We start from the raw sequence: 27,839 nt of genomic DNA on the forward strand, positions 1-27,839 counted from the left end.
AGTTTATCAATACTGATGTAATCCAAGCTAGGGAGACTCATTAGTAACTGCCAATAACACTAAAGACTGCCAACTGTTAGAACGGTGTTTGACTGCTAAGGATATTAAATTTTTATTTTTAAAAGATTTTATTTATTTTTAGAGAGAGAAAGAGAGAGAGAGAGCAAGAGAGGGAGAGAAACATCAATGTGTGGTTGCTTTTCACGTGCCCCCTACTGGGGACCTGACCCATAACCCAGGCATCTGCCCTGACTGGGAATCAAACCAGCAACCCTTTGGTTCTGGCTGGTGCTCAATCCACTGAGCTACAGCAGCCTGGAGGATATTAAATTTTTACTTACCTGGCTCTGGGTTTTACACAAATACTGCCCTCCTCCGTTTAACTTACTGATTCTTTATCTTTTGGAGCTTGCTATTAAGTCAAGGATCATAGAAATCCTTCCTTCCCTCATTGAACACTTGCTGGTTTTTGTAAGATTACCTTGTTTATTCCTGACAACGTTTCTGTGAAGTCCCCACGTTCGTCAAGGAAACAGGTTCAGAGATATTAAGGAACATGCTGACCATCAAACGGGCAATGACAGATGGGTCCAGGACTCCAACGCCTGTGCACCAACACTCCTTCCTACATCACACAGCCCAAGGAAGACCTTCGAATGGTGGTGATCAAAGTGGGGGAAAACAGGAAAATGGTACTTCCAGCCAAGATGGAGGCGTAGGTGGAAACGCTGTGCCTCCTCACACAACCAAGTTTAAAGACAACAAAGTTTTAGAAACAAAAACACAGCCAAAACACAGAATATTGAACTGTATGGAAGTCCAACAACAACGAACCATTCAGCCAGACTGGTAAGAGGGGTGGAGTCAGCAGCTGGAGGAGTGGGGTCGGGCAGGAAAGATCAGCCAGGAGCCCAGGCGGTGGCTGGCAGATCCCAGGTGTGGGGTGGCAACAGGTGGACCCAGTGAGGGTGCAAGGAGGCTGGCTGACTGCGGTCACATATTCCCATGCAGATAAACCAAGCAAAGGAGCAAGCAGTGAGACAGACTGCGCAGTCTGGGCCCAGCTACAGGAATTAGAGCCTGAAAGCACCAATTAGAAAGACTTTCGAGGTCAAGGTGCCGGGAGAGACTCCCAGGCTCACAGAGAGTTTGTTGGAGAGACCCACAGGGTCCTGGAGAGTGCACAGGCCTACACACCCAGTAGCCAGCACCAGGGGGGCCAGGTTTGCTTGTGGGAAGCAGCAGAGGAGACCGAAAACCAAAAGAGAGCAGAACAAACGCCATTGCCCCTCTCTGACACTGCCCCCACATACAGCGTCACAACTCAGAAACTGGGTTGCTCCACCCTGGTGAACACCTAAGGCTCCACCCCTCAAACATAACAGGTGTGAACAGACCAAACATTATGCCTCAAGAACAGCTCAAAGCCCCAGAGCCAATAATTTTAAGCGACCAAGAGGTAGCCAACCTATCAGATGCACAGTTCAAAATACTGGTGGTCAGGATGCTCACAGAACTGGTTGATTTTAGTCACAAATTAGAGGAACAAATGAAGGCTAAACTAAGTGAAATGAAGGGAAATGCACAGGATACCAATAGTGATGGAAAGGAAACTGGGACTCAAATCAATGGAGTGGACCAGAAGGAAGAAAAAAATGACCAAACACAAAAGAATGAAGAAACAAGAATTCAAAAAAATGAGGAGAGGCTTAGGAACCTCCAGGACATCCTTAAACATTCCAACATCCGAATTATAGGGGTACCAGAAGGGGAAGAGGAAGAGTGACAAGTGGAAAACTTATTTGAACAAATAATAAAGGAGAAATTCCCCAATCTGGCAAAGGAAATAGACTTTCAGGAAATCCAGGAAGCTCAGAGAGTCCCAAAGAAGGTGAATCCAAGGAGGACACATCAAGGCACATCATAATTACATTAGCCAAGATGAAAATGAAGGAGAGAATCCTAGAAGCAGCAAGAGATAAGGGGACAGTCACCTACAAAGGAGTTCCCATCAGACTGTCAGCTGATTTCTCAAGAGACCTTACAGGCAAGAAGGGGCTGGAAAGAAGTATTCCAAGTCATGAAATCCAAAGACCTATATCCAAGATTGCTCTATCCAGCAAAGCTTTCATTGAGAATGGAAGGGCAGATAAAGTGCTTCTCAGATAAGGTCAAGTTCAAGGAGTTCATCATCACCAAGCCCTTATTATATGAAATGTTAAAGGGACTTATCTAAGAAAAAGAAGATAAAAATATGAACAGTGAAAGGACAGCAAACTCACAGTTATTAACAACCACACCTAAAACAAAAGCAAACTAAGAGGACAGCTAGATCAGGAGTGGAACCATAGAAATGGAGATCACATGGAGGGTTAGCAACAGGGGAGTGGGAGGAGGAGAGAGGGGGAGAAGGTACAGAGAATAAGTAGCATAGACGGTAGGTAGAAAATAGACAGGGGGGTGGGCAAGAATAGTAGGGGAAATGTAGAATCTAAAGAACTTGTGACACATGGACATAAACGAAAGAGGGGGAATGGTGGGGGAGAGGGTGTGCAGGGTAGAGGGGAGTGAAGTGGGGGAATAGGACAACTGTAATGGCATAATCAATAAAATATATTTTTTAAAAAACGGGAAAATGATGTCCAATGGATTACACATGTGTAAACATTAGAAACCCAATAACCTCTCTTTACAACTAAGGAATCAGCTGTAAAATGGAGGTGGGGTTTGGAGACTGCATGGTGAATCAGGAGCAAAGCCATCTTGTAGTGTTGCCTGATGCCATATAAGTTCTTTGGAGACACAGACAGAAGCAAGGCATTCCTACTTTTCATACATAGGTGTCCTGATTCTGATACCAAAATCCTACAAAGCACACCCAAAAACTATGACCAAGTGTAAAAAAGCAAGGGTCTTAAACACCAGCAAATAGAATCTGGCAGCATATTAAGGCTCTTTACAAATCCTCACAAGGATATATTTACTGATTTCAGAGAGAGAGGGAGAGAGAGAAAGAGCGATGTGAGAGAGAAACATTGATCCTTTGCCTCCCACACATGCCCCTACTGGAGATCGAACCCACAACCTTTTGTTGTACAGAACAGCGCTCCACGCAACTGAGCCACCCATCCATGGCAATGGTGGATGTGTTAATACTACTGAACAGCACACTCAAAACTGGTTAAGATGGTAAGTTTTATGTTATTTACCACAACTGTTACTGACCATCAAATGTGTAATGACAGATGGGTCCGGGACTCAAACATTTGGACATCAACACTCTTCCCTACATTGCAGAGCCCAAGAAAGACCCTTGAATGGTGGTGGTAAAAGTGGGGAGGGGGATACAAAACAGGAAAAACAAAACAATGTAGTTAAAATACAAAAGTTGTATTTTACCACAACTTTTTTATTTATTAATTTAGAGAGACAGAGAAGCATCAATTTGTTGCTTCCACAAATAAGAAGCATCCATAAATAAGAAGCATCCACTTATTTATGCATCCGTTGGTTGATTCTTGTATTCAATGCCCTGACTGGGGATTGAACCCACAACCTTGATGTATCAGGACAATGCTCAAACCAACTGAGCTACCCAGTCAGGGCCTCAGAATTTTTTAAAAAGCTGTATCACACATCAGGTTGGTGGTGGAACATGTGTATGAACAAAGCCTATTAAAATGTCCACAGCTGTTCTCTCTGGATGACGGTGAGGCTCGCTTTTGTAGTTTTGTGATTATTTCACTTTGTTTTGAGATGAGCATAGCATTTATTATGATCTATCACTGTCTTATTGTTTCTTGTTTATTGTCATCTTCCTACTTCCTACTAAAGTGCAGACTCCTTGGAAGTGTCCATTGCTGAGTCTGCAGTGCCTGCCTAACACAGAGCAGGCATTCACTACTACGCGGTAAAGCAATGAATAAATGCATTAGGGAGGGGAAATGATTTTCAACTTGGGGAAAGGCTTTAGGGCACCAGAGAAGGGAAAGCTCTCATCTGATATTCAGGAGATGGAAGAGGCTCATAGAGTTGGTTAGGGAGCATTACTAAGGGTTGACATTGGAGCACTTTTTCCCCCCCGCCATAGTCTTCATTAGTGACCCGTCCAGACCACCACAAATGAACCTATAGTCAAAGGACAGTGTGCCTGGCTTTGGTCTGCAAAGGCATCTTTGAGACTAGACTTTATTCCTGCCAGTCCCATCCATTCTGTTACACCAAAAACACTGGAGTCACTTCCGACCCCTGTCTTCCTTTACACCTCACATCAAGTCCATCAGCACATCCTCTTGGCTTTAGCTTTACAGATATGCAGGCTTCAGTCACGTATCGCCATCTTTGTAGCTACCATCCTGGTGTAACCCACTGCTGACTTCGGGTGTTGTAGTCGCCTCCTAGCTTATTGTAACGGCCTCCTGCTGCTTCTGTCTCACCCACCCTCAATTGCCACCAACAAAATGGCCAAAGAGACCCTGTTAAAATCCAAATCATGTTGCTTCTCTGCTCAAAACCCTCAGTAAAAACCCAAGGCATTCCAGTGGCCTACAAGTTCCTGCCCACCCCATTCCATCCATTTTTTCTTGCTTCCACTCCCAAGAACAGCATCTCTGGTGTGATCATGTAATTATCCTTCAAGCCAGGGTACTTTTGATCGTGAAAAGAGGCAGTGTTAATGATTACTAATTATTAATTGTGCCAGGGCAACAAACATAAGCCTGGGAAAACCAGACATGTGCCCCCTCTGCTCAGCTCCCCTACCCTGGGCACACTGAGCCAGCCACACAGCCTTATCCCTCCTGAAATACCCCAGGCACACTCCTGCCTCAGGACCTTTGCACTTACTACTGCACCTGCTTTAAGTTTCTTACCCAGAACCTACACAGGGTATGCTCCCAGTGTGGAGAACAGTGCCTAGCACACAAGGGTGGGGAAAAGTAGGTTAATAATAATAACAAATATAATAATAAATAAATAAATAAATAAATAATAAACTTTCACATACTCATAACAATGCACCTACTCCTATACCTCTGTATACTAGCTGCTCAATAAATATTTGTTGAATAAATAACTTTTTCTAAGCATACCCGCACTCCCTTTCAAATAGGTGGCAGTCATACACTCCTCCTGTACAGACATTCTCAGCAGGTGGCATGTAAATTGGGCGTTAAAAACCGAGCTTCACCCCCACCCTGGGCAGGGGCGGCCTGACCACCCTCTGTTGGGCCACACCTGCATCCTGGGATTCTGCAGCACCTTATTGGCTGGGCAGCCTCCATTGTGAGGTAGCTCTGGTTTGCTCCCTGCCAGAGGTGGCAGAGCACTGAGCCTGGCCCACATCCAGGCCCCAGGACCTCCAGTCCAATGGTGCCTTCTTCCTCCCAGTCACACGGTTCACTTTGTCCTGTAGCACGAAGGGCTGAACTGGGAGGGGCTGAAAGTCCAGGCAAGTCCTGACATGTGGCCAATCAAATGCAAGGGACACTGAGATGAACCATTCGTAAGTCCCCCAAAAGCCAGGTGAGGCACAGTCAACACCAGCTTCCCCTGCTCTCCACTGCCAGTTTCTCTGGAGAAAAGTCCATGGAAGGCTGGCTTGAGGCTCCTACAGGCCTTCACCCTGAGCCACTGCCACTGACGCACTATGTCGAAGACGTCATTGCTTGGAAGGGACGACAGTAGTGAGTCCAGCTCCCTGGATGACGGGTCCAAGTTCGTCTCCAAGAGTAGCAGTGACACCAGTTCAGAGGATGTCTATCCTGCTGAGGAAGCCAATAGATTGTCGTAAGTGACTACACTGCCCTTCCGGATCTGAGGTCAAGTGCTGTGGCCCTAACAACTCTGGGCCACGTCTTCCTACTTCTCTTTACACACTTATCCCCAGTGAATAGGAGACGAAGGGGTGAAAGGCGGGACCTTCAGAATCGGAGAAGGTTGATTCGTGTGGCTCTGTTACCCCCGTTGCCCAGCTTTTGCAAAGAACCCAGATAGAATAGCCAACCCCAGTGAGGGCTTCCTGACTCCAGACACAGTCTTGTATCTCAGGCTGGCCACTCCTCGTGCCCTGGTCTCAGGCTGCATTCCTACATGTGCTATTCTTCGTTTCCTCGCTGTCTCTCCCTTCCTTCCTCCCTCCATCCCAACAACAAGCCCATCCAGGAAACAAAAGGTCATCTCCTAGCCCCATGTCCCTACTACTACTGCAACAGATTCGGAAATGTGGGACATTGTCTTAGGACTTTATTGCCAACCAGACTGTTACCTAATAATCAGATATTAGCCACAGGCACCATGAGGTTGTAAATGACAATAGCCAGAGTTGTAAGGGTGTCAAGAAATGCTCCTTCTCCCATCCTTTTGGGAAAAAATGGAATTGATACCTTTGTAGAGGGCAATGCTGTAATGTATTGCAAATTCTAATGTTTATTTATATAAAACATACAAATACTTTTTTTGCATATGTTTTCTTTGAAACTACACACATACACACACACACACACAAAACTGGCAATAGTCACCACTTCTGGGAAGAGAACTGAGAGACTGAGAGATTTGTATTCACTATATAAGAGTTTTTGGTTCTTATTTTTGTCTTTTGAATTTCATGTTGTGTTACTTAGGGGTTTTTTATTATAATTAAATATAAATATATCCTTTGATCAAAATATACCAGTTCTAGGAATTTTTCCTGATGAGATAACATAGGTATACATGATGATATTATCAAAGCGCTGACTATAAAATTGACAATTCAGGCACAACAACAGATTATTTAAATAAGTATGGTACCCACATCCAGTAGAATATAACACAGCCATTACAAGTGATGAAGAAAATCTATGGTTATGGAAGAATGTATGGGACATACTATTCATAAAGATAGTTAGTTTAGGATACAGTATTACAATAATTCTCCTTGTGTAAAATTGCATGCATTTAAAAGCAAATAGGGATCCCAGAAGAATGTTAATCAAAATGTTAAAGGTCCTGGCTGGTGTACTCAGTGGATTGAGCTCGGGCCTGCGAACCACATGATCGTGGTTCGATTCCCAGTCAGGGTACATGCCCAGGTTGCAGGCCAGTTCCCAGCAGGGGACTCACGAGAGGCAACCATACATTGATATTTCTCTCCTTCTCTCCTTCCCTTTCTCTCTAAATAAATAAAATCTTTATTAAAAAAATGTTAAAAGTGATTATTCCTATTTAGTGAAATTTTGAATTTCCTTTTATAATAGTAATGTGATATTTTTCAAGGAAAAATATAAATATTAAAAATTTGTAAACTTCCCAGGAGTTCCTCACATGTTTCACTCGCTAAGGCCCTGATCTATGATGCCGTTGACCAAGTTCAATGGTTTCTCCAAAACTGCATGTGGCCTTTTCCAAGAAATCTGACTCAAGCAGGACCACACCCTGCCGTCAGAAAGGAGGGAAAAAGGCAGGAAGAGGGGAGAAAGAGCATATCTTTTAGCAAAACTGACATCAAAGAATTGACAAAACTTTTTAAGAATTTAGCTTTGATGTATTTTCCAATGATTCCAGTTATTAAGAAAAAAACATTACTTCTTAGAAGTGAAGGGACCACGGGTACCCTCATGCTTAGGTATGTAGACCCAGCTAACAGAGATGCGGGAAGTCCCAGAAGTCCCAGGGGCCCACCTTGCTCTCAGGACCCCACCCTCTCCCAGGCGGGCATTGGAATGTAAAACACTCTAGGACAGAGACAGGACTTGTCATGCGACCTTGGTCCATTTATTTCCACCCTCCCGGCTGCCTCCAGACAGTCCAAAGTCTGCCCAGAGGGGCCCTGTGGTTCCTTGAGGGGGAAGGGGCACCTCTGCTTGCTTAAACCAGCCCTTGCTCACCTTTTGGCCGTCAGCCCAGCTCTGCTTCCTCTTCACAGAGGCCCTTTCTAACAGGTGAGCCCCACAAGGCCAAACCAAAGGTGGGAGTAATGATGATGCAATGAAAATGGTAACGGTGATGATGGTGACACCGATGATGATGACGATGCTAACGACGATGGCAACAACAGTGCCTCGCATCTGTGAAGCAGTTCACAGTTCCAAGAGTCACCATTTCATTACTCCTTTTGATTCCTACCACGACGCTGGGGTAGGCAGGGCAAAAATTATTCTTGCTTTTTCTTTCTCTCAGCAGATGAAGAAACAGATGTCAGCAGTTAAGGGCCTTCCCAAAGTAGTGACCAAACACAGCAGGTTAATGGCAGAGCTGGGACTCGGAATCCAGTGCTTCTTACCTCTGGGTTCAGTGCTCTTGCCCCCAGCTTTCACTTCAGGTCCTTTTTTCTTCTCTTCTTATCATCCTGCCCCCACCTTCCCTCTCCCCAGTGGATCTGAGCTGCCAGCCCAGGTGGGTACCCTTAGAACCTTGGCACCGAGCCCCCCTGCCGGGCACAAAGTGTGCACTCTGTGTGTACTGTAACAATGTTATTAAATTTTATCCAGCGCATAGCATGGAATACGCTCGCAATGAATATTGGTTGAGTAAGTAGATGAAAGTACCAGTAAGTGGAACAATGACCAGTAAACACTCAATATGTGGTGGGAGATTGTTTTTTCTAGGGAGTGAATTAACCAATGACTTGGCACCAATAATACTCTATAAATTGAGAAAATTATTGACTTTCTTCATTATCTATCTAAATGTCTCACCTAGTAGGTCTCAAAATAAATATAATTTGAGTGAATAAACCATGAAAGAAACCGTTGGATGAGTTAATGAATGAATTGGTATTAGGGAGTTCTCCAGATGGTAGCAATTGTTGGCAACTGTTTCTTTAAAGCTTAGTGCCTGTGAAACATTCCCTGGGTCGGATGCTCCAGGACAGATCCCGGGACCTGAGCATTAAACCCGCGTGCACGTCATCAGGTTTTGTCACTCTTCCCAGCAGAAGGTGCTGGGGCTGCAGGAAGGAGCCTGAGCTTTGCAGACCACCCTCCCCTTCCACTAACACACCCTCTCGTCTCCTGCTCTCCCCACACAGGATGATGCAAACCTTGATCCATTTATGGAAATGCAACATTGGCACAGGGCTCCTGGGGCTTCCCCTGGCCATGAAAAATGCTGGCATATTGGTAAGAGGGATGTGGTGGTGAGAACTAGTTTTACCCAGTTGGGGGAATGGGGTGGTGGGTCCCCAAGGCCTTTACACTGTTTATCAATGGACCATTTGGGGGTACCCTCTGTAATAGCAAACGTGTCTGCAGGCATCAATTCTCAGGAGCCAACCTGGAGCCAAGTAGAATGTGTCTGAATGAGACAAAACATTCTTTTCCCAATTATATTGAGATAAAATTGGCATGCAGCTCTATACAAGTTGAACACGTACCACATAATGACTTGACTTACTGATATTGCAAAATGATTACCACAATCAATAAATTGAGCTAACATCCATCCTCACACAGTTACACAAACCTTCTTTCCCTTGAGATGAGAACTTTCAGGATCTACTTTGCAACTTTCAAATATACCATGAGCAGTGTTAACTCCAGCCTTCATGCTGTACATTACTTCCCGGGACCTATTTACCTCAGAGCCGGAAGTTTGCACCTTTTGACCACCTCCATTCCACCCACCACCCCTCCATCATTCTTAAAGACCCACCGCCCTCCCAGACAGATACTAATCCACTTTGCAACACTGCCCCCCACCCCGCAACTCCGCAAGATCACATCCAACCCAGTTCACTCCTTCCATTAGCAGCTTGGTCTCTGCGGCTGTGTGAATGTGTGGCTTCTATTTCAGCCCATTTGACTGATGCTGAGAAAGAGGCTTGGAAGATGAGGATGACATCTCCTCCAGTCCCCCACACTCCCAGCCACCCACCTGTCTCTTCCTGTGCTGTTCCCTTCTCCCTCCTCTGTAAAACCTGAATGTTTCCTATTACCATTAATGGCACCTTCACCTTCTGATTTTCTGGAACTTATATGTACCTCACCTGGAATTCTTACAAAGAGGAGACACACTTCTTTTTTAATATTCCTATCTTCTTTGCTTACCTGAAAGCTCTGAGGGCAGGAGCTCAGATTTATCTTAACACCTCCCCACAGCCCCTACCAGAGACACTAGCCCACGGGAGTTCCCATACGTGCCTGCCGAATTGAATTGAGGCCAAACAGATGATTTCCATTTGACCGAAGTGAGTTTCTCCTTGTTTCCAGGCCCAGTAAGTGGTCCCTGTGCCTAAAGGAGGCATATGGAGACCTTGGCTCCTGTTGTGGCTTCCAACCTGTGGCAGCCCCCACCCAGAGACGGGGCTCTCCCCTCTGGAATTCTTAGGGTTCTAGAACTTCTGAAGAGTGTTCCTGCCACATGGCCTTCAGCCAAGCTGTCTTTGCCAGCGTGGTATTTGCTGCTTAAGCCGGCTCTTCTTTCCTTTGATTTGTGCTTCCTAGGAGTCGTTAGATGACTCTCTAACCCTGCCTCCCACCAGGACCACTGACCGTGACTCCCTGGAGGAGTAATACTGAGCGCCCATCATGTGCATGCTGAGGCCCTGGGGATGTGGAAGTAAATGAGAGCAGGTCTCTGCTGTATGGAGGCTATGTCTAGTGAAACCCAGTGATGCTCTTGATCTCTCATCTGTTTCCTTATGAGAGATAGTATTATCTCGGGTCATGTCTATAAAGGCATGAGTGTCCAGAACAAGGAGGTGAGAGAGACCCTCTTTACTCTATGCCATCTGATCACATCTGGGAGATTACAATTAATAATGAGTCCTGCTTTTGAATCTCTTCCCACATACAAAAAAATGGAAACTATATGAGAAGATAAGTTCATTTGTAATTACTTCATTATGTATATGTATATCAAATCACTATGTTGTACACCTTAAACATAAACAATTTTTATCGAAAAGTAAATTGACTAATAACTGACAAAAATAATTGACAAATTAGACACACTAGAGCAGTGATTCTCAACTGAGGACGATTTTTCACCCCACACAAAGACATTGATGATGTCATAGAAACTCCTGTTTGTCACAACTTGTTTCGGGGGCGGCATGCCACCAACACCTGGGGAGTAGAGGCCAAGGGAGGCTGAAAAACATCCTGAAACACACAGAACAGCCTCCACAACAAAGAATCACCTGGCCCAAAATGTCATCAGTGTCTCTGTTGACATCCCGGTGCTAGGGGGAAAAAAGTCCTAAGACTGGGGAGGTAGTGAGTGCTCTGTCACTGGAAGCATCCTAGCAGAGGTTGGGCAATCACTTTGCAGTGATGCTAAGAAGGGCATTTAAGCTGGAGCATCTGCAGACGTAACGGTGGGAAATTGTGACCCACCCCTACCATTCTTTTGACATTGTTTCTGAAAGTGCTGACTCTGACTAATATGTAACTTGTCAATGAATGAACAGCATGTTTGTATAAAAATCCTAGGAACTAGTTTCAAAAGATAGTCTCCAATCTTCAAGCATCCCAGCTTGGAGACATTTGCTGACCTTCATCCATGGCATCAGGATGACATGAAGCCTGGATGACTAAACCAGGGTGACGCACACCAGACCATCGCTTGCCTTATTGGAACGGACTGTGCTCATCTGCACGCAGAGAACTACTCAACCCCTTCCTGTATCTCTTCGTTCTGTTCCCCCTCCCTCCTTATAAAAACCTCTGCCTCTGCTGAGATGGGAAGATAAGCTTTGAGACATGAGTCCCCCATCTTCCCAGGAGATGGGCTTTGAGACATGAGTCCCCCTTCTTCCAGGCGGCCGGTGTCTGAATAAACCACTTTCCTTCACATCAGCACCTGCCTCTCAAGTGTCGGCTTTTGCATCGGTGGGCAGCCAGACCTGCACTGGGCTACAGACACACGAGGACATTCAGGCAGGGGCTCTCGTCCCGAAGGCAGCTTCATTCTGAGACGGGTCCCATCACCCAGACTGGGCGCGGGCTGGGTGCGGGAGCGATCAGTTTGTGGCTACCCATCCTCCACCTCTCCTCTGCCCTCCAGGTTGGTCCTATCGGCCTGCTGACCATCGGGCTCCTCACTGTGCATTGCATGGTCATCCTCTTGAACTGCGCGCATCACCTCAGTCAGAGGTGAGAGTCCTGCTTCTCTCTCACCGCAGTGCCAGGCCCTGTCTGAGGGTGTGTTGAGTTTCCTTTGATGAGTGACCCAATTACCTGGCCATCCCTTCAGGCCACCACCCCTGCTCGTCTAGATTCTACAGAGGCCGTGATAGAGCACCTCACCTGGCAACTCTGAGGCTCAGGCACAACTCTGCTGCTAACTAGCTGGACGACACTGTCAGGTTCCTGCACCTCTGAACCTAGAAAGATCACACTGATAAAAAATTCAAACATGCTCTATAAACCACCGTGTACATGCAAGAAACCTAGGGATGTCTCTCTTTCTCTTAATCTCCCCACTCTCAGCCTCCCCCACCTCCAACACACACACCTTGTAAGGCTAATTTGTTTTGTTCCAGATTAACCTTTCAGGGAACAATTTAGTAAAAGTAAAAAAAAAAATTAGCAATGAAATGCCTAGTTCATAATGACTTTCATCCTTAATAAAGCATGCACCTGATACTCAGTGTTTATATTTTTGAAACTTCAGTGCAAAAAAAGACAAAGGTAGTGAAAACAAACAGTGCTTGAGTTTCAATTTATAAACTATCAGTTCACGGGTGCTTGGTAATTTCTCACAGCCCACCGCCTGGGGGCTCCCTATCCACAGCACGCAGCTGTTCCTGAGGCCTAAACTGGTCCTCAGAGATGTGCAGAAAGGCTTCCGAAGTCTGACTCCAGATAGTAAATGAAACTCCTCACAAAGCCGGTGTATCAACCCAAACAGGTGTATCTGGAGAATGTATCAGTCACACCTAACCTGTGGAGAACTTTTCAGTTCACAGAACACTGGAAGAGCACTTACTCGTTCAACAATTAATTTATTGCACAATTCCACTGTACCAGGCACATGGCAAGAGCTTCACAAGCCTCCTCTTATTTACTCCCTATAGTAAACCTCTGTGGCACTATTATTACCCCCATTTTACAGACAAGAAAACTGGCACTTGCACCTGAAATGCTTTACTTGGGGTCACAGAGCTGAGAAGTGGCAGAGTTCTTATCTCAAGACCTCTCTGATTCCACTGAAACCAATTTCAAATCTTTTCTTCCATCACACCTGCTGAAACCATTATATCACTGAGTAGACTTCCAATATCTGTGTCGTTCATAACCTCCTGATTCTTTTATGACTTTTCCCCCTAATACAGAAGTTACAGACTCACAGCCTAAGAGCCGACTATGGCCTTCAGATACGTTTTAGGGAACTTCCACAATTTTTGCTTTGTATTATTTGAGCCTAGGTCTAAAATAGTAGATATTTTACATTGAAAAAAAGTCTTCATCACCTTCTTGCCAGTGAGGCAATCAGGGGCTTCATTCTGTTATCACTGGCTGGGCCCAGTCCCAGTGCCCCTTCTAGGACAGGAACTGTCTCAGAGGGTTTGCCACACTCCTCCATTCTCATCATCTCCCACCCGGGCCCTCCGACCACATCACTGATGTCGCTCTGGACCCCGCAGCTTTTGAATTTGTAATCCTCAGACTAATATATTTGCCAGTTCTGTGCAGTGTGGCCCCCTTATATTTGAAATGCCAAGCACAGTGAGTAATAATAAAAATAGAAGGATTACGCCGCCTTCCCAGCACAGCGTCACATCTGCATCTTACCATCTCTTCCCCCAGACCCAGACCGTGCCTGGGGGAAAAAATGAGGCTCGAGACTGATGCAAGTTCTCCCAGCGACCTTAGAGGGCCTGTCGGAGTCCAAACCCTGGCTTTGTGGCAAGTCTGGGGAGCTTCACCTCTCCCAGCAGTGAACACCTGGGGGTCAGTCTCAGCAGCCTAGGGGCGCTCTCACTACCTCGTAGGCAGTTCTTCCGCAGGGCCTTCCCCACCCTGACAAAGGGCCGAAGAGACAGGCTGCTGGGCAGGAGCCTGAGTATCACCTTTGTGTGGGATCTGGTCGGGAACAGGTCCCTCAAATGTCCCAACACCCTCAGCGGGGGGAAGGAGTGATGTAAGCCCAGAAACCCAGAGCCTCGCCTCCTTACTTCCCCACCCCCACCCCGCCCCAGGGCCCAACCAGGTGTGCAAGCCTCTCGCCTCTCACATCCCCTCTTTCCTGGTTTACTTTCTAAAAATCCACTTAAATATTAATGGTTTTTAAAAAACAAACGACTATTAAAAAATAAAAAAGGCAGACTCCTCAAAGTTCTAAAAGTACCCTGTTACAAAATATGTCAGTAATATCGTTACTAGAAAATACCCGGGACACTCCATGTTCTAACACAAATACGCAATGACTACTCATCATGGGAGCGAACTGTACTTTTAACACAAATGCTCTAAGTCAGACATGTCTTGTCCTTTCTCCAGACTGCAAAAGACGTTTGTGAACTACGGAGAGGCCATGATGTACAGCCTCGAGACCTGCCCAAACGCCTGGCTGAGGACGCACGCGGCCTGGGGAAGGTAGTACCCACGGGTGCCACAGTAGTAATCATTCACAACAAACACCACCACGGCAACCATAGTCCTCACCTGTCCTTCCTTTGTATCTGGTCGCACAGGTTTTAAATGAATATGCAACGTACTCAATCAAACTGTCTTACTGCAAACTTCTTATTGCAAACTATCTAACAACACACAGAGTGTTTTCCCATAGCTCCATCCAAGAGGTAATCACTGCTACCCAGTTAGTCAAGGTCCTCTGGACGTCTGACTGTTCTCCGGTGCACTCGGATATGAGTGTGGGAATGGAAATACACTTCTCATTGTGTATGTTCTTGTACATTAATTAGAACATTAATTGTACATTAATTGGTGATCTGCTCTTTCACCTAACAACATACTTTGAATTTCTTTCCATATCAGGACGTAGAAATCCCCCTCCTTACCTTTAGAGGCTCAAGATGTTCCCCGACACTGACGTATGCCATGGGTTTACTTAATCCTTTTCCCACTGGTGAGCATTCAGGTTGTTCCCTTGCTTCAATAAAAAGTTTATAGTTACAAAATACTTCTCCATGTCTTTGCTCCTCTGACCTTCTCAAGGACCTTATGAGGTAGGCAGGGTAGGTTTGTATTGTCCTGGGAATGGGGGGTGACTAAGACTCTCAAAGACAAAATAACACATCCAAGGACACAGACAGGATGGTGGTGGAGCAGAGATTCGACTGAAAACCTGACATTTCAGCCTTCCCAGCAGAGCCGCTCTGGCGGTGGTGAGGGAGCGCTGTATCTGCCAGAATCCCCGTGGCAGGCAGCTCCTCACTGGGGACTCTCAGCAGGTCGTCACTTCTGGATTAGTAGTCACGCTGATAATAGACAGGTGAGCTCTGGGTAACAATGGGGGACTCGCAATTACCAAATTGCCCATCATTTCTCACCAAGGTTTATCAGTGTCTGCTGACACCCTGAGTAAAACTTCTGCCGGGAAGAGGGTCTTTAGAGATCGTCCTGGCCGTGCCTGTTCCAAAGAAGAAAACAATGAAGCCCAGATAGGGCTGCCCAATCAAACTGCCCAAGGTTACACAGCCTTCAGTGGCACAGCTAGGACCTCCATTTCTCTGGAGGTCCCGGAACTGGGGAGGAGTTGGGAAAATACTTAAACCAATGATTTGCAAGTTTAGTGTGCCCAGGTAGCTTGATTAAAAACGGCCCATTTCATGTAGGCAGCAACTGTTAGGTGGAAGGTCACTGGGAAACTTCATGAAGAATACCCCAACACCACCTGAGCACAGGTACTAACCTGAGCATTTTGTGTTTATACACAGGACAGCCAGACATGAGGCATCCTATAATGGGGTGCAGTAAGGAATCCCAAACACACCTCAGAAGTATCCTCACCAGGAAAATAATGATGAACCCCAATCTAATCAGACTTCTAGATCTATGATGAGTCGACAGGAAACACGAGGGTAGAGAAACAAAATAACTGACAGTATGAAGTGGTCAACGAGATCTAGAAAGCAGGCCACACCACAGGACAAGTGATCTGGTATCTTCCACACTTCCCCAAAATTAGAAGTTGCGAGGGAAAAAAGAAAGCAGGGCAAAGGGAACACAGCAGTTTAAAAAACTTAAGAGACTTAACAAAAGCAATGTATAGATTTCAATTGTAAAATAGACATTTTTGAGACAACTGGAGAAATAGGAATATGGACTGAATATTAAATAATGTAAAGGCATTATTGTTAATTTTGTGTTGATAAACACATGAGGGTTGTATTTTTAAGTCTTTGTCCATTAGGGCTGTACATTGCATTATTTACAGGTGAAGTACCATGAGGTCTGTAGTTCACTACAAATACTCCAGACATGTGTGGTACAGAGGTTAAGGGATAGATGGACGAGGACTGGAAAAATAGTTAATAATTGTGGAAGCTGGCATGGGCACATGAGGAGTAATTAAATCATTGCCATTGCTTTTGTAGATGTTTGAAAATCTGCCTAATAAACAGAGAAAAAAATCTGCATTTTGAAGTTCGACATGACACTACCCAGCTTCAGACTCAAGAAGCTGATATGAGAGCCAGGAATCTGTGTTTTCTGCATAAACTTCAGACAATTCTGGTGCAATTGCTATTACAACCCAATGTTGAAAAACACTGATCGAAACATTAGAATCTAAATAGAGGAGCATCTTCTGCTTCTTCAAAAATAAATGCACCCCCAAACCAGAGGCAGTTTAAAAACCCCAAAGAATAATGATTCTGGTGTACAAAAGTAATTAATGTGAGGGAGCATTTGGGATCTTTCTTCCCAGCAATGTTATCAGTTTGGCTGAAATTCTCATACAAATTCAAAAACATTTAATGTGAGTCTGTTGTGATACCAAAAAAAAAAGAGGAGGGAAAAATATACCTTTCTTAAATGCCAGCTGGTAAATTTAGAAGAAATCACAGATAGAACTAGAAAATCACCAGCTTGCAATTGTTGATGAAATAATCGACTCCGGCAAAGGGTCATTAATGAACGTTAAAACCCTTGGTTTGAGGGGAATAGGATACTTGCGCCCTCTCCAAGTCTCCCCTCAGGTCACAAGAAGGACATGCGCACTTGCCATGGGGGATCTGGCCGTCACCCTCAGAGCAGAACCACATGGTATCGCGTGCTCCCAGTGTGGCAAAAACAGCACAAAACATCACACATAGTGTGCTTGCCAAAGTGCTTTTCTGGATCTAATCATGAGGAAGCGGTTATACAAGTCCCCAGGGGTGGATGTTCTGCATGACAGTTGGCCTGGACTCTTCCCAGAAAAACAATGTCATGAAAAACAAAAAATGCAGATTCAGGGCTGCTGTGCATGAAAAAAGACTGAAGAGACAGAGCCCTAATGTAATATACAGACCTCAATTAGATCCTGAATCAAAAAATATATAGCCCTGGCTGGTGGGTCTCAGTAGATTGAGCACCAACCTGCGAACCTAGGGTTCATGAGTTCAATTCCTGGGTTACAGGTCAGGTCCCCAGTGCGGGGCATGTGAGAGGCAACCACACATTGATGTTTCTCTCCCTCTCTTCCCTTCTGTCTAAAAATAAATAAATAAATAAAATCTTTTTAAAAAATTTAAAAATAAAAAGAGCTACAAAAGATATTTTGGAGATAATTGGGTTATTTAAAAACCATGAACCACACGATCGCGGTTCGATTCCCAGTCAGGGCACATGCCTGGGTGGCAGGCCAGTTCCCAGCAGGGGACTCACGAGAGGCAGCCATACACTGATGCTTCTCTTCTTCTCTCCTTCCCTTCCCCTCTAAAGATAAATAAATAAAATCTAAAAAAAAACACAAAAAAACTATGGACTATATATATATATATATTTGAGTATATTGAAGCTGATTTTCCAGAGATCAGAGTCTTAAGAGAGGTAGGCTGAGCTATTTGGAGTTGAAGTATTACATCTAAAATTGACTTTCAAATGGTTCTGAAAAAAAATGTGTGTACGCGTGTGCAGATAGAATGCATACATGATGCAGTTAGGGCCAAAAGTTAACAACTGGTGTCTCTAATTAAAGGATATAGGGATGTCAATTATCTAGTCTTTCAGCTTTCTCTCTGGATTCAAAATTTTTCAATATATAAAAAAGTGGGCAAATATTTAAAAGGACAGAAGTCATTATCTCAAAAAATAAAAATGAATGCATTTTTAAAAATAATGTTTCCACCTCAGTCTGCCTCTCCTTTTCCTTCCCAGGTACACTGTCAGCTTCTTGCTGATCATCACCCAGCTGGGCTTCTGCAGTGTTTATTTTATGTTTATGGCAGACAATTTACAGCAGGTAAGGAGGCCTCTTCTGGGCAGAGTGCCAAAAAAGCAGCCCTCCTACCGTTAGGGCTTCATTGGCAAAAGCACAGCGTTCAGATCTCAGGAGGAGATGGCTTCGTTTCTCACCCTGATCAGACTACTCTTGGGAGTGTGCTCAGTCCTGGGAATCACTTTTTCAAAAGATCACAGAGAAGCCAAAGCAATACCTGAGAAGTGTAACCAGCATGGAGAGAGGGAGAGGCTTGCCATCACATCCAATCAGAAATACTGGAGACTTTTTAGTCCAGAAAGTGTTAGTAAGATTTACTTTAGGTGCCTCACGGTTATCGTATAGAAGATGACTAATTAAATATAAGGCAAACAAGGCACGACCTTGCCCTCATTACATCCTTAACAGGCATTGCAAATGCCTCTTAGCCTCTCCCTTGACTTCATGGAGTAGAGGGAACGTACTAGCCAGAACCATGACAATTAATGTAGACAGAATATTCAAGAAGATGGATTGTGCACAATATTCAGAGCTCTCTACCTTTTAGGGCTGTCTAAAATACAAGAAACTATTTCTGTGTAATCAACTCTTGTTCTCTGGAGGTAGGAAAGAAAACCATTATGGTAGAGAAGAGGAGGTTGGGCTAGATGACAAAAGGACCCTTGACCTCAAGGTTTTATGATTCTAAGAGTTTCTGGTTGTCACAGTCATGGGCACTAATGTTAGGGTAACCAGATTTGGCAGATAAAAATATACGACATGAAGTTAAATTAGAAGATAAGCAGCAGATAATTTTTTTAATGGGAGTATGTCCTATGTAATATTTGGGACAGGCTGTACTACAAAATTGCCTATTAATGATCTGAAATGGAAACTTAAGTGCATCTCCTGTGTTTAATCTGCAACCCTAACTGCACCGCTTTCTTATGCTCTGGGTCAGATAGTGGAGGAAGCCCACGTGACCTCCAACACCTGCCAGCCCAGGAAGAGCCTGGCGCTGACCCCTATCCTGGACATCCGGGTCTACATGCTGACCATACTACCCTTCCTGGTCCTGCTGGTGTTCATCCGGAACCTCAAGGTGCTGTCCGTCTTCTCGACTCTGGCCAACATCACCACCCTGGGGAGCATGGCCCTGATCTTTGAATATATCATGCAGGTCTGTGCCTAAAACCGCCACAGACATGGGTTGGTGTCCAGGGTTTCTGAGACACCCAGGGAGGGTTGTCATTACAGGCAAGTTAAGGTAAGGAAGGGGATCCCCCGCTCTGAGCAGCCCCTGCTTTGGTGATAGCTGTGAACACCTTTTTACCACAAGCTACAAAAGCTAGTTGTCCTCATCACCATCTTTGTCACACGGGATAACAAAGGGTCATTCAACAGCTACTGAATACCTTTTGTGAGCCAGCCATGTGCAAAGGGCTGGGGACTCAGTAGTAAGCAATACCGACAGGGCGTCTGCTCTCATGGAGGCTAACTTTACATACTTGGGGAGATAAACCACAATCAAATGGTCAACAAAAATCCTAACAGTGGTAGGTTGACAGGGGACTAGTGGTAGGTCAACAGGGGACACTGGAAGATAAGAAAATTTGATTTACTTCATGCTGAGTTCTTTATTAACTCTTGTCTTCACAATATTACTGTTTTGGAAGTGCTCCCCTTATCCTCAATTTACAGACAAGGAAACTGATAGACAGAAAGTAACTTCCTACTAATGCCAGTCAGTTTGCCTCCCAAGCCCATGCTATGCTTTCATCACAGGTCCTGAAATTCCACCATTAGGGTTTCCTTTCTTTGAGAGTCTTTGTGGTTGTATTAGTTACTATTGCTGTTATAACAAATTACCCCAAATTTATCCTATAGTTCTGGAGGTCTCACTGGGCTAAAATCAAGTTGCCAGCAGGGTTGTTTCTTTCTGGAGATTTATGGGGGAAGTCTGTTTTCTTGTTCAGCTTCCAGAGGCTTCCCCACCCACATGCCTTGGCTCATTTTCCAAGCCCACAATGTCAGGCCGAAGCTTTCTGGTTCTCTCTTCTGATTCCCTCTTCCACTTTGAAAGACCCTGTAATCACACTGGGCCTACCCAGATAACACAGAATAAACTCCTTATTTTAAGGTCAGCTGATCAGCAACCTTAATTCAGTCTGATTCTCCCTTGTATTGTAGCATAACATAGTCACAGGTTCCAGAGATTAGGATGTGCACATCTTTGGGGAGCCATTATTCTGCCAACCCCAGGAATCCTGGCAAATCATCCCCCCCCCTAGATCCATGATAGCTGCTGTACCAGTCAATAGACGGTGTCGGGGAACTTCACCTGCAGAGTCCCCTGTCTGCTGCGGATGAGAATAAATCTACCAAGACATGATCTGCTTGGGGAGGAAAGGTGGCCAATTTCTCAAAGGAGAAGGCTCAGGAGCCTGTTCCTCAATGGGCTTTTATTTGGTTTAATTTTCATAGGAATACAGGGCATATATGTAAAGCTCATCAGTCATTGTCAGGCAGTAATGATCAAACAATAGATAACATTTGAAGAACTCTGAGGGCTTATTTTGAGTCAGGATCAGATAGCTAAGTCAGTCAGGCTTATTCTATGCTTGGACCCTTATCATTTAAATTGAGGGAATTAGCAAAGTAGGTTTCAGAGGATTTTATGAATTCTTTCTTAGGCCTGATTGCCCTAGTGAACCCATCCTTTCCAGCACAGGGCCATACCCACCTCCACTATAGTTTCAGGCTTAAGGCATTTTCTCAGACTTAACTCGGGCAGGGAAAGTAAGACAGCCAAGAGATTAGGAGGCTTCTTGCAGACAGAATGAGAACTCAGGCTATGTCAAAGCCAAGGGGTGAGGGCCCACCACCCCTTTTTCTATAGACCCCCCCAATCCTTCCCTGAAGGCCCCTTCACAACCTTGCGACCATGCCTGTCTTAGGTCGTCTCTCTTTTGAGGAATCTTACCCATCACTGGCTAACCAGTCATCTCTCCCAGGGTCAAGCAGGGTGAAGTGAATGGGGGCAGAGGCAGCACCCCTACAAGGAAGATAAGTTTGTCTCCTAAGTGGCTTGTGGTCCCAAGGTCTTTTACTCAGCCTTAGCCATGGGGAGTTACAGTTTCTGAAACCAGGCAGGGTAGTTCCCAACAATTGTACAGTCTGAGAGAAGCAATGGAGGAGAGGCATTTGGGAATGGGAAAATGGAAGGCTGGGATTCTCACCTGGGCTGTGCCACTAACTTGGAGAGTAGCCTCAGCTAATTCTTCTCTCCTCCCTGGTTCCCCCATGTAAAGATGAGAGGGCTCCCAATAGCCAAAAACCAAAAACAACCCAAATGCCCATCAACTGCTGAATAAATAAACAAATGTAGTAAATACATACACTGAAATATTATTCAGCCTTAAAAAAGAATGAAATTCTGATCTATGCTACAACATGGATCGACCCTAAAGACATTATGCTAAGTGCAATAAGCCATCACAAAAAGACAGATACAATATAATTTCACCTCCATGAATTACCTGGGATAGTCAAATGTGGAGAGACAGAAAGGAGACCAGGGGTCACCAAGGGGCTGGGTGATGGGGAGTTATTAATGCAGACAGCAGTTTGGGATGATGAAAGAATTTTTGGACATGGCTTATGGTGTTGGCCTCACAACAATGTGCATATGCTTCATGCCACAGAACTGTACACTTAAAAGTAGCTAAAATTGTGAATTTTATACTATGTGTATTTACCATGAAAAAAAAAATAAGTACCTTTCCAAAAGACGAGAAGGCTGCCCAGGCCTAGCTAGCTGATGGCTGCTCCTGACACTGGCTCTGTTGGCATCAGGCATGGCCCAGCTTTCCACCAGGCAACGACTTTAATGCCGTGGCAAAGCCGTCACCCTTCTTCTTCTCAGGAGATTCCAGATCCCAGCAACCTACCCTTGATGGCAGACTGGAAGACCTTCCTGCTATTCTTCGGCACAGCCATCTTCACGTTTGAAGGTGTCGGTATGGTAAGATTGATGTGGTGTGTAAGTGAATGATCCCTAGTGGTCTCTAAGGAAGAGATGTCCCATTGTCCCATTGTCCCATATGAGCAAGTGATAGTATTTATGATCAGTGCAGAATATGATCTCCTCTTGGTGGGAGGGAAAGTCAGGACCTATTCTCAGGGCACCAACTGCCCCATGCCCCACACTAATCTTTCAAGGCTGAGTGAGGATTCAGTCATCAGCCCAGATGGAGGAGGGGGACATGCCTGCCAGTAGAGAGCAAGGAGGGAAATGAAAGGGGGTGTGGCCACGTGGAGAGGCCCCTTCCTGACCCTGGGCCACCAGGAAGAGGATGTCTGCTTCTCCACAAGGTGTCTCATCCCTTTCCTTCTACCTCTTTCACAACTCCTTTCACCGCCAGGTTCTGCCTCTCAAAAACCAGATGAAGTACCCACAGAAATTTTCTTTTGTTCTGTACTTGGGGATGTCCCTTGTCATCATCCTCTTCATCTGCCTGGGAACACTTGGCTACATGAAGTTCGGATCAGACACCCAGGCCAGCATCATTCTCAACTTGCCCAATTGCTGGTACGTCCCTGCCACCTGAGGTGCGGAGGGGAGGGTATGGGCTCTGAGTCTTAACAACAGGATGAGGGCTCATAATAACAGAAATGACAATTTTTTAAAAACCCAGTGGCAGAGAGTAGCCTGTGTCCACACACTGTTTTGGCATGGTCATGGGAAACGAGCCCTCCAGCACGCCAGGACCAGACATGGGCCCTGTGTCAACAGCTACGACAATATTAAATCACAAGCACTTTTACCCAGCATTTTCACTTCTGGGATTGTACACTGTATGTGCAGAGTACATGTGCAAAGATGTTCTCAGCAGCATTGTTTGCTGGCAAAAGACTAGGAATAGTCTGCATGCCCTTAACTGGGGACTGCTCGAAAATCTAGAGTATATCCACACAATTGGAATACCAAGCCGCTGTGGAACAGAGGAGCCAAATCTGCGTGTACTGACAAGGAGCAATCTCCAAGAAATACTTAGTGAACAAAAGCAGAGCTCAGCAGTGTGTAGAGGGTGCTACCGTGTATATGTGTGTGTGTGTGTGTGTGTGTGTGTGTGCACGCACGTGCACACCTACATTCCCAATAAGCTTGTATACCCATGGATTATTCATGGAACGGCTGCAAGGAAACTATTACAAGGATTGCCTATGGGTCTGGAGGGTCTGGAGACCAGGAATCAAGGGTGGGAGGGAGGTCTTTCACTGTATGGCTTTAGTGTTATGAATTTTATTCTATGCACATGTACCTTTTTATTTTATTATTTTTTAATCCTCACCAGAGGTTATGTTTATTGACCTTTTTTAAGAGAGAGAGGAAGGGAGAGAGAAACATCAATTTCAGAGAGAAATATTGATCCGTTGCTTCCTGTATGCACCCCAACCAGACATCACATCCACAACCTAGGTAGGTGCCCTGACTGGGAATTGAACCCACAACCCTTGGAGAACAAAACAATGCTTCCAGCAACTGAGCCACCTGGCCAGGGATATGCAGATGCACCTTAAAAAAAAAAACTGAAAGAAAAGGCACAGATTTCTGAGCCACAGACCGTTAAATAAGAATCTCCAGCCCTGGCTGCTGTGGCTCAGTGGATTGAGCGCAGGCTGTGAACCACAGCCTTGCTGGTTTGATTCCCAGGCAGGGCACATGCCTGAGTTTTGGACTGGGTCCCCGGTGGGGGCCACATGAGAGGCAACCACACAGTGATGTTTCTCTCCCTGTCCTTCTCCCTCTGTTTCCCTCTTTCTAAAAATAAATAAAATGTAAGAAAAAAATCTCTAGGGATATGCACTTTTAATAAGCTTCTTAGGGGGCTCTGATGCCAGGTCCAGCTGGAATCGATGGAAGTCAGCCAGTTCTGTCACTCAGGGACAAGTACCAGCTTCGGAGCAGTGAGTCCTGAGTGGCCCTGCCCAGGAGCCATGTTACATTTCACATCCCATCTGTCTGTCCACAGGCTGTACCAGTCGGTCAAGTTGATATACTCCATTGGCATCTTCTTCACCTACGCCCTCCAGTTCCACGTCCCAGCCGAGATCATCGTCCCCTTGGTCGTCTCCCAGGTGTCAGAGAACTGGGCACTGTTTGCAGACCTGTCCGTCCGCATAGCCTTGGTCTGTCTGACCTGTGAGTAGGGTAAAAGGGCACTCATTGCCCACAGCTGGGAGCCACCCCGGCATCAACCCCTCCATCCTTGGCTCTGCCGTTTGTCTTCATGAGTTTGTACAAGATAATTTACCTCTCTGAACCTCAACTTTCCACCCCAAAAATGGGCTTCACAGGACTATCACATAGTAAATACTACAGTAACCTCTCCTGCCTACACGCAGAAGGTAGCTGGTTTGTGGGAGGAAGAAGTACCACTCATTCATGCTCACTCCTGCGTGCTTCCCATATGCTGGCGTGGCATGAGGTTATCTAACACTCAGGACAGCCTAGCAGTGGAATATTACCAACCGAGGGAACTGGCTCAGTGAGCAACGTGCTCGGATCACGCAGCTGCGAAGTGACAGCGCTGGGATTCGAATGCTGTAGAGCGCCCAAGTCTGTGTTTCCCATTGAGCCATATCCCTTCCTGTCATAAATAGGGTCCAGCCTCCACTGCAAAGTTGTGTTTAACTATAGGGGTAAACCCCAAGGGGCTGGTTTGTGAAGGTCTTGGAGATATTTGGGGGAGCACTATTTTCCTCTCCTTTTCACCCTTCCTTTCTTCCTTCCCTCATGCTTCTCTCCATGTATCCACTCATTCGTTCTACATTAGGCACGATAGTAGATATTCGGGGAAACGTCATGAACAGGGCGGGGGGATTCTTTCTCAAAGCAGGTCCAGGTAAAGAAGATCAGACAAGGTGCCTCATTAGGGATGTCTCGCCTGGAGAAGCCAGGGCTTGGGCAACTTCTGTATTTGTCCTCAACTCAACCACCTGTGATATTATTGTGTGTGTGTGTGTGTGTGTGTGTGCGAGAGAGAGAGAGAGAGAATGAATTGAGTCTTAAAGGTTACGGAATCCGGTATCAGTTTGGAGTTGGAAGAAACCGTGTCACTCTCGGAGCAGCCTAGCAGGATGTGCTGTCAGACGCTACACTCCCCGTAACTGGAGTTCTATACGCAGAAATAGCACACCTGCTCAGCTTAAGGCTTTACGGAGTTCCCAGTCTATACTGATACATCAGAAACCTGTCAATATATTGTTGTGAGATCCTTCCTAAGAGAAAGGGTGTAAGCTGAAGAGGAAAACTGAGTAATTCAGGCCACTCCTTAGGGAAGGCATCACTAGACACAGCTGACCTAATACCATGTCCCGCTCTGGTGTATACTTTATGACTGCTTCCTCCTCCTCTATTCATCTATCAACTCCGTTAACCCTTTTTCCATTCACCAATTATTTGTTAAGCACCCGCTATGTGCTTGACATTGTGCTAGGCACTGTGGAGACAAGAATAAATAATGAAGAAGACATGACTCCTGCCTCCTGAAGCTTATAGTTGAGTGGGAAATACAAGCAAGAAAACAACCACGGCACATAAAGATGTGAACATAACGAATGAGTATCCTGTTCTTATGATAGCAATCTGATGGTTGCTATCATAAGAACAGGCTACCCTAAGGACTCATAAGAAGGTCCTATAACTTAGCCTTGGTCAGGTCAGGGGGTCCTTCCCACTGGAGTGATATTTCAGTTCAGACTGAAAAGATGAGGAGGCATGAGGAGTGTACCATGAGTAGGGAGCAAGCCCTGCACAGATCTGAGGCAGGTATTTACATCTGGCCTCTTTGGAAAACCAAAAGCAGTGGGAATGATAAAACATGAGGCCAGGGAACTTGCAGGGCCCAAGGAGGTCAGGCCATGGAGAACCATGGAAGGGCTCTGAGCAATGGGTCTACATGATCAGCTCTCACTCCTCCGGGGGTCCTTCCACTCTACCTCGGTTTAGAGCTTCCTTGAACCTGTCTTCCCTGCCCTGTCACTGTGAGCCCTCTTATAAAGATGCTGGTTTTTCTCTGTACCTCCTTAAGCAATTTATGAAACACCTAATGAAGGAAGGCTGTAGGTGGGAACCACCCCATCAGAGGGATGGATTCTCAACCTCAAGAGTCTGAGCCTCTCTCAGTCTCTGAGTGAATGTGTTGGAGCAATTTCATAAAGCGGTGATATTTTCTTCCAGATCTGCAAACTAGCAAAGGTGCTTTCTAGGGCAGACTTTCCTTAATTTGTTCATAAGAAAATCAGATGGCTGTATAAAGTGGAATAAGTTGTATATTTATTTATTCATTCAAAGACAGAGATGTGTTTCTAGAAAAGATGGCCAGTGAGCAGCCTAATGCTGTCTTCATGTTTTCTGTCCTCCTTAATTATCCAGGTCCCTGTAAGAATGTGAGAGCAAAGGGACCGAGATTCTGACAGCAACGAGCCATCTCTCATTTTTTATATCCTTGCTTCTAGACAGTGTTTATATTGTGTAGATTAGTACAAATTCACCGTAGATTTGGTGCCCAGGTAAGAGTCAAGCATTTGCTGAGTGTTTATGGCACACAGAGTTCTTTCTTGTAAATGGGAGGCAGCACGGGGGTGGGAAGGGCCTTGGATTGGAAACTTCCATGGATTCTCTTCTCAGCTCTGGGTGACCGTGGGCACGTTCAGTTCCCTCGAGATCTCTAGATGTCCCCATCTTTCCAATGAGGTTGTAATAGACAGGTGGAGGAGGGCCTTTCCAATAACACTAAATGTGAAAACCCAATAAAACAAAAGAGGAGAGCACCTGAATTGGTCGTTAAAATGGAGGTGGGAGTCCAGAACCACAGTGTGTAAGCCACTTCCGGGTCTGCAATGGCCTCCTTCCCTGCTCTCCAAAATGGCTTATCCAGCATCTGTGGAATTATAGGCTCCAAAGAAACGGTTTGTCTCTGAGCTCCCCTCCTGCAGGAACATTTGGTGACTACATCGCTTCCCCCCCTCGCAGGTGTCTCAGCCATCGTCATCCCCCGCCTGGACCTGGTCCTCGCCCTGGTGGGCTCCGTCAGCAGCAGCGCCCTGGCGCTGATCATCCCGCCCCTCCTGGAGATCACCACTTTTTACCCTGAAAACATGAGCTTTGTCACCATTGCGAAGGACATCATGATCAGCACCCTGGGCCTTTTGGGGTGCACATTTGGAATATACCAAGCCCTCTATGAGCTGATCCAACCCACCAAACACTCCATAGCCAACTCCACAGGTGTCTATGCACATCATTACCCATTTTTATTTTAATAGCCCTCCCTCCTCCCACCCCCAGTTTGGCTTCTTTTGTGGATGATATATATATTTATCAAACCCCAGCATCTCTATATTAATGAGTGGCTTCTTTATCCTTCCAAGAGAAATGTAAATTACACGTGTAGGAAAGGATACCTTTCGGGCTGTGCCCTTTTTGAGGGGGAGTATTTTTGGAGGTTTTTTGTACCTCTTAACCAAAACCGCTATTAACT

The 27,839-nt window shown here is 45.5% G+C and overlaps 1 protein-coding gene across 1 annotated transcript; it reads left to right on the forward strand.

Annotated features, from left to right (window-relative positions):
- Positions 1 to 5,647: 5,647 nt before the first annotated feature.
- On the forward strand, positions 5,648 to 27,621 carry SLC36A3 (solute carrier family 36 member 3). Its single transcript, XM_037044999.1, has 10 exons — positions 5,648 to 5,787; positions 9,011 to 9,101; positions 11,989 to 12,077; positions 14,427 to 14,522; positions 18,252 to 18,336; positions 19,253 to 19,471; positions 22,217 to 22,315; positions 22,716 to 22,882; positions 24,327 to 24,496; positions 27,332 to 27,621. Exons 1-10 carry the CDS (start codon positions 5,648 to 5,650, stop codon positions 27,619 to 27,621), a joined length of 1,446 nt encoding a protein of 481 aa, XP_036900894.1.
- The last annotated feature ends 218 nt before the right edge of the window (positions 27,622 to 27,839 follow it).

Source organism: Sturnira hondurensis, unplaced genomic scaffold (genome assembly GCF_014824575.4).
Source record: "Sturnira hondurensis isolate 20B ecotype Veracruz unplaced genomic scaffold, ASM1482457v3 Scaffold0004152, whole genome shotgun sequence".
Taxonomy (NCBI): Eukaryota; Metazoa; Chordata; class Mammalia; order Chiroptera; family Phyllostomidae; genus Sturnira; species Sturnira hondurensis.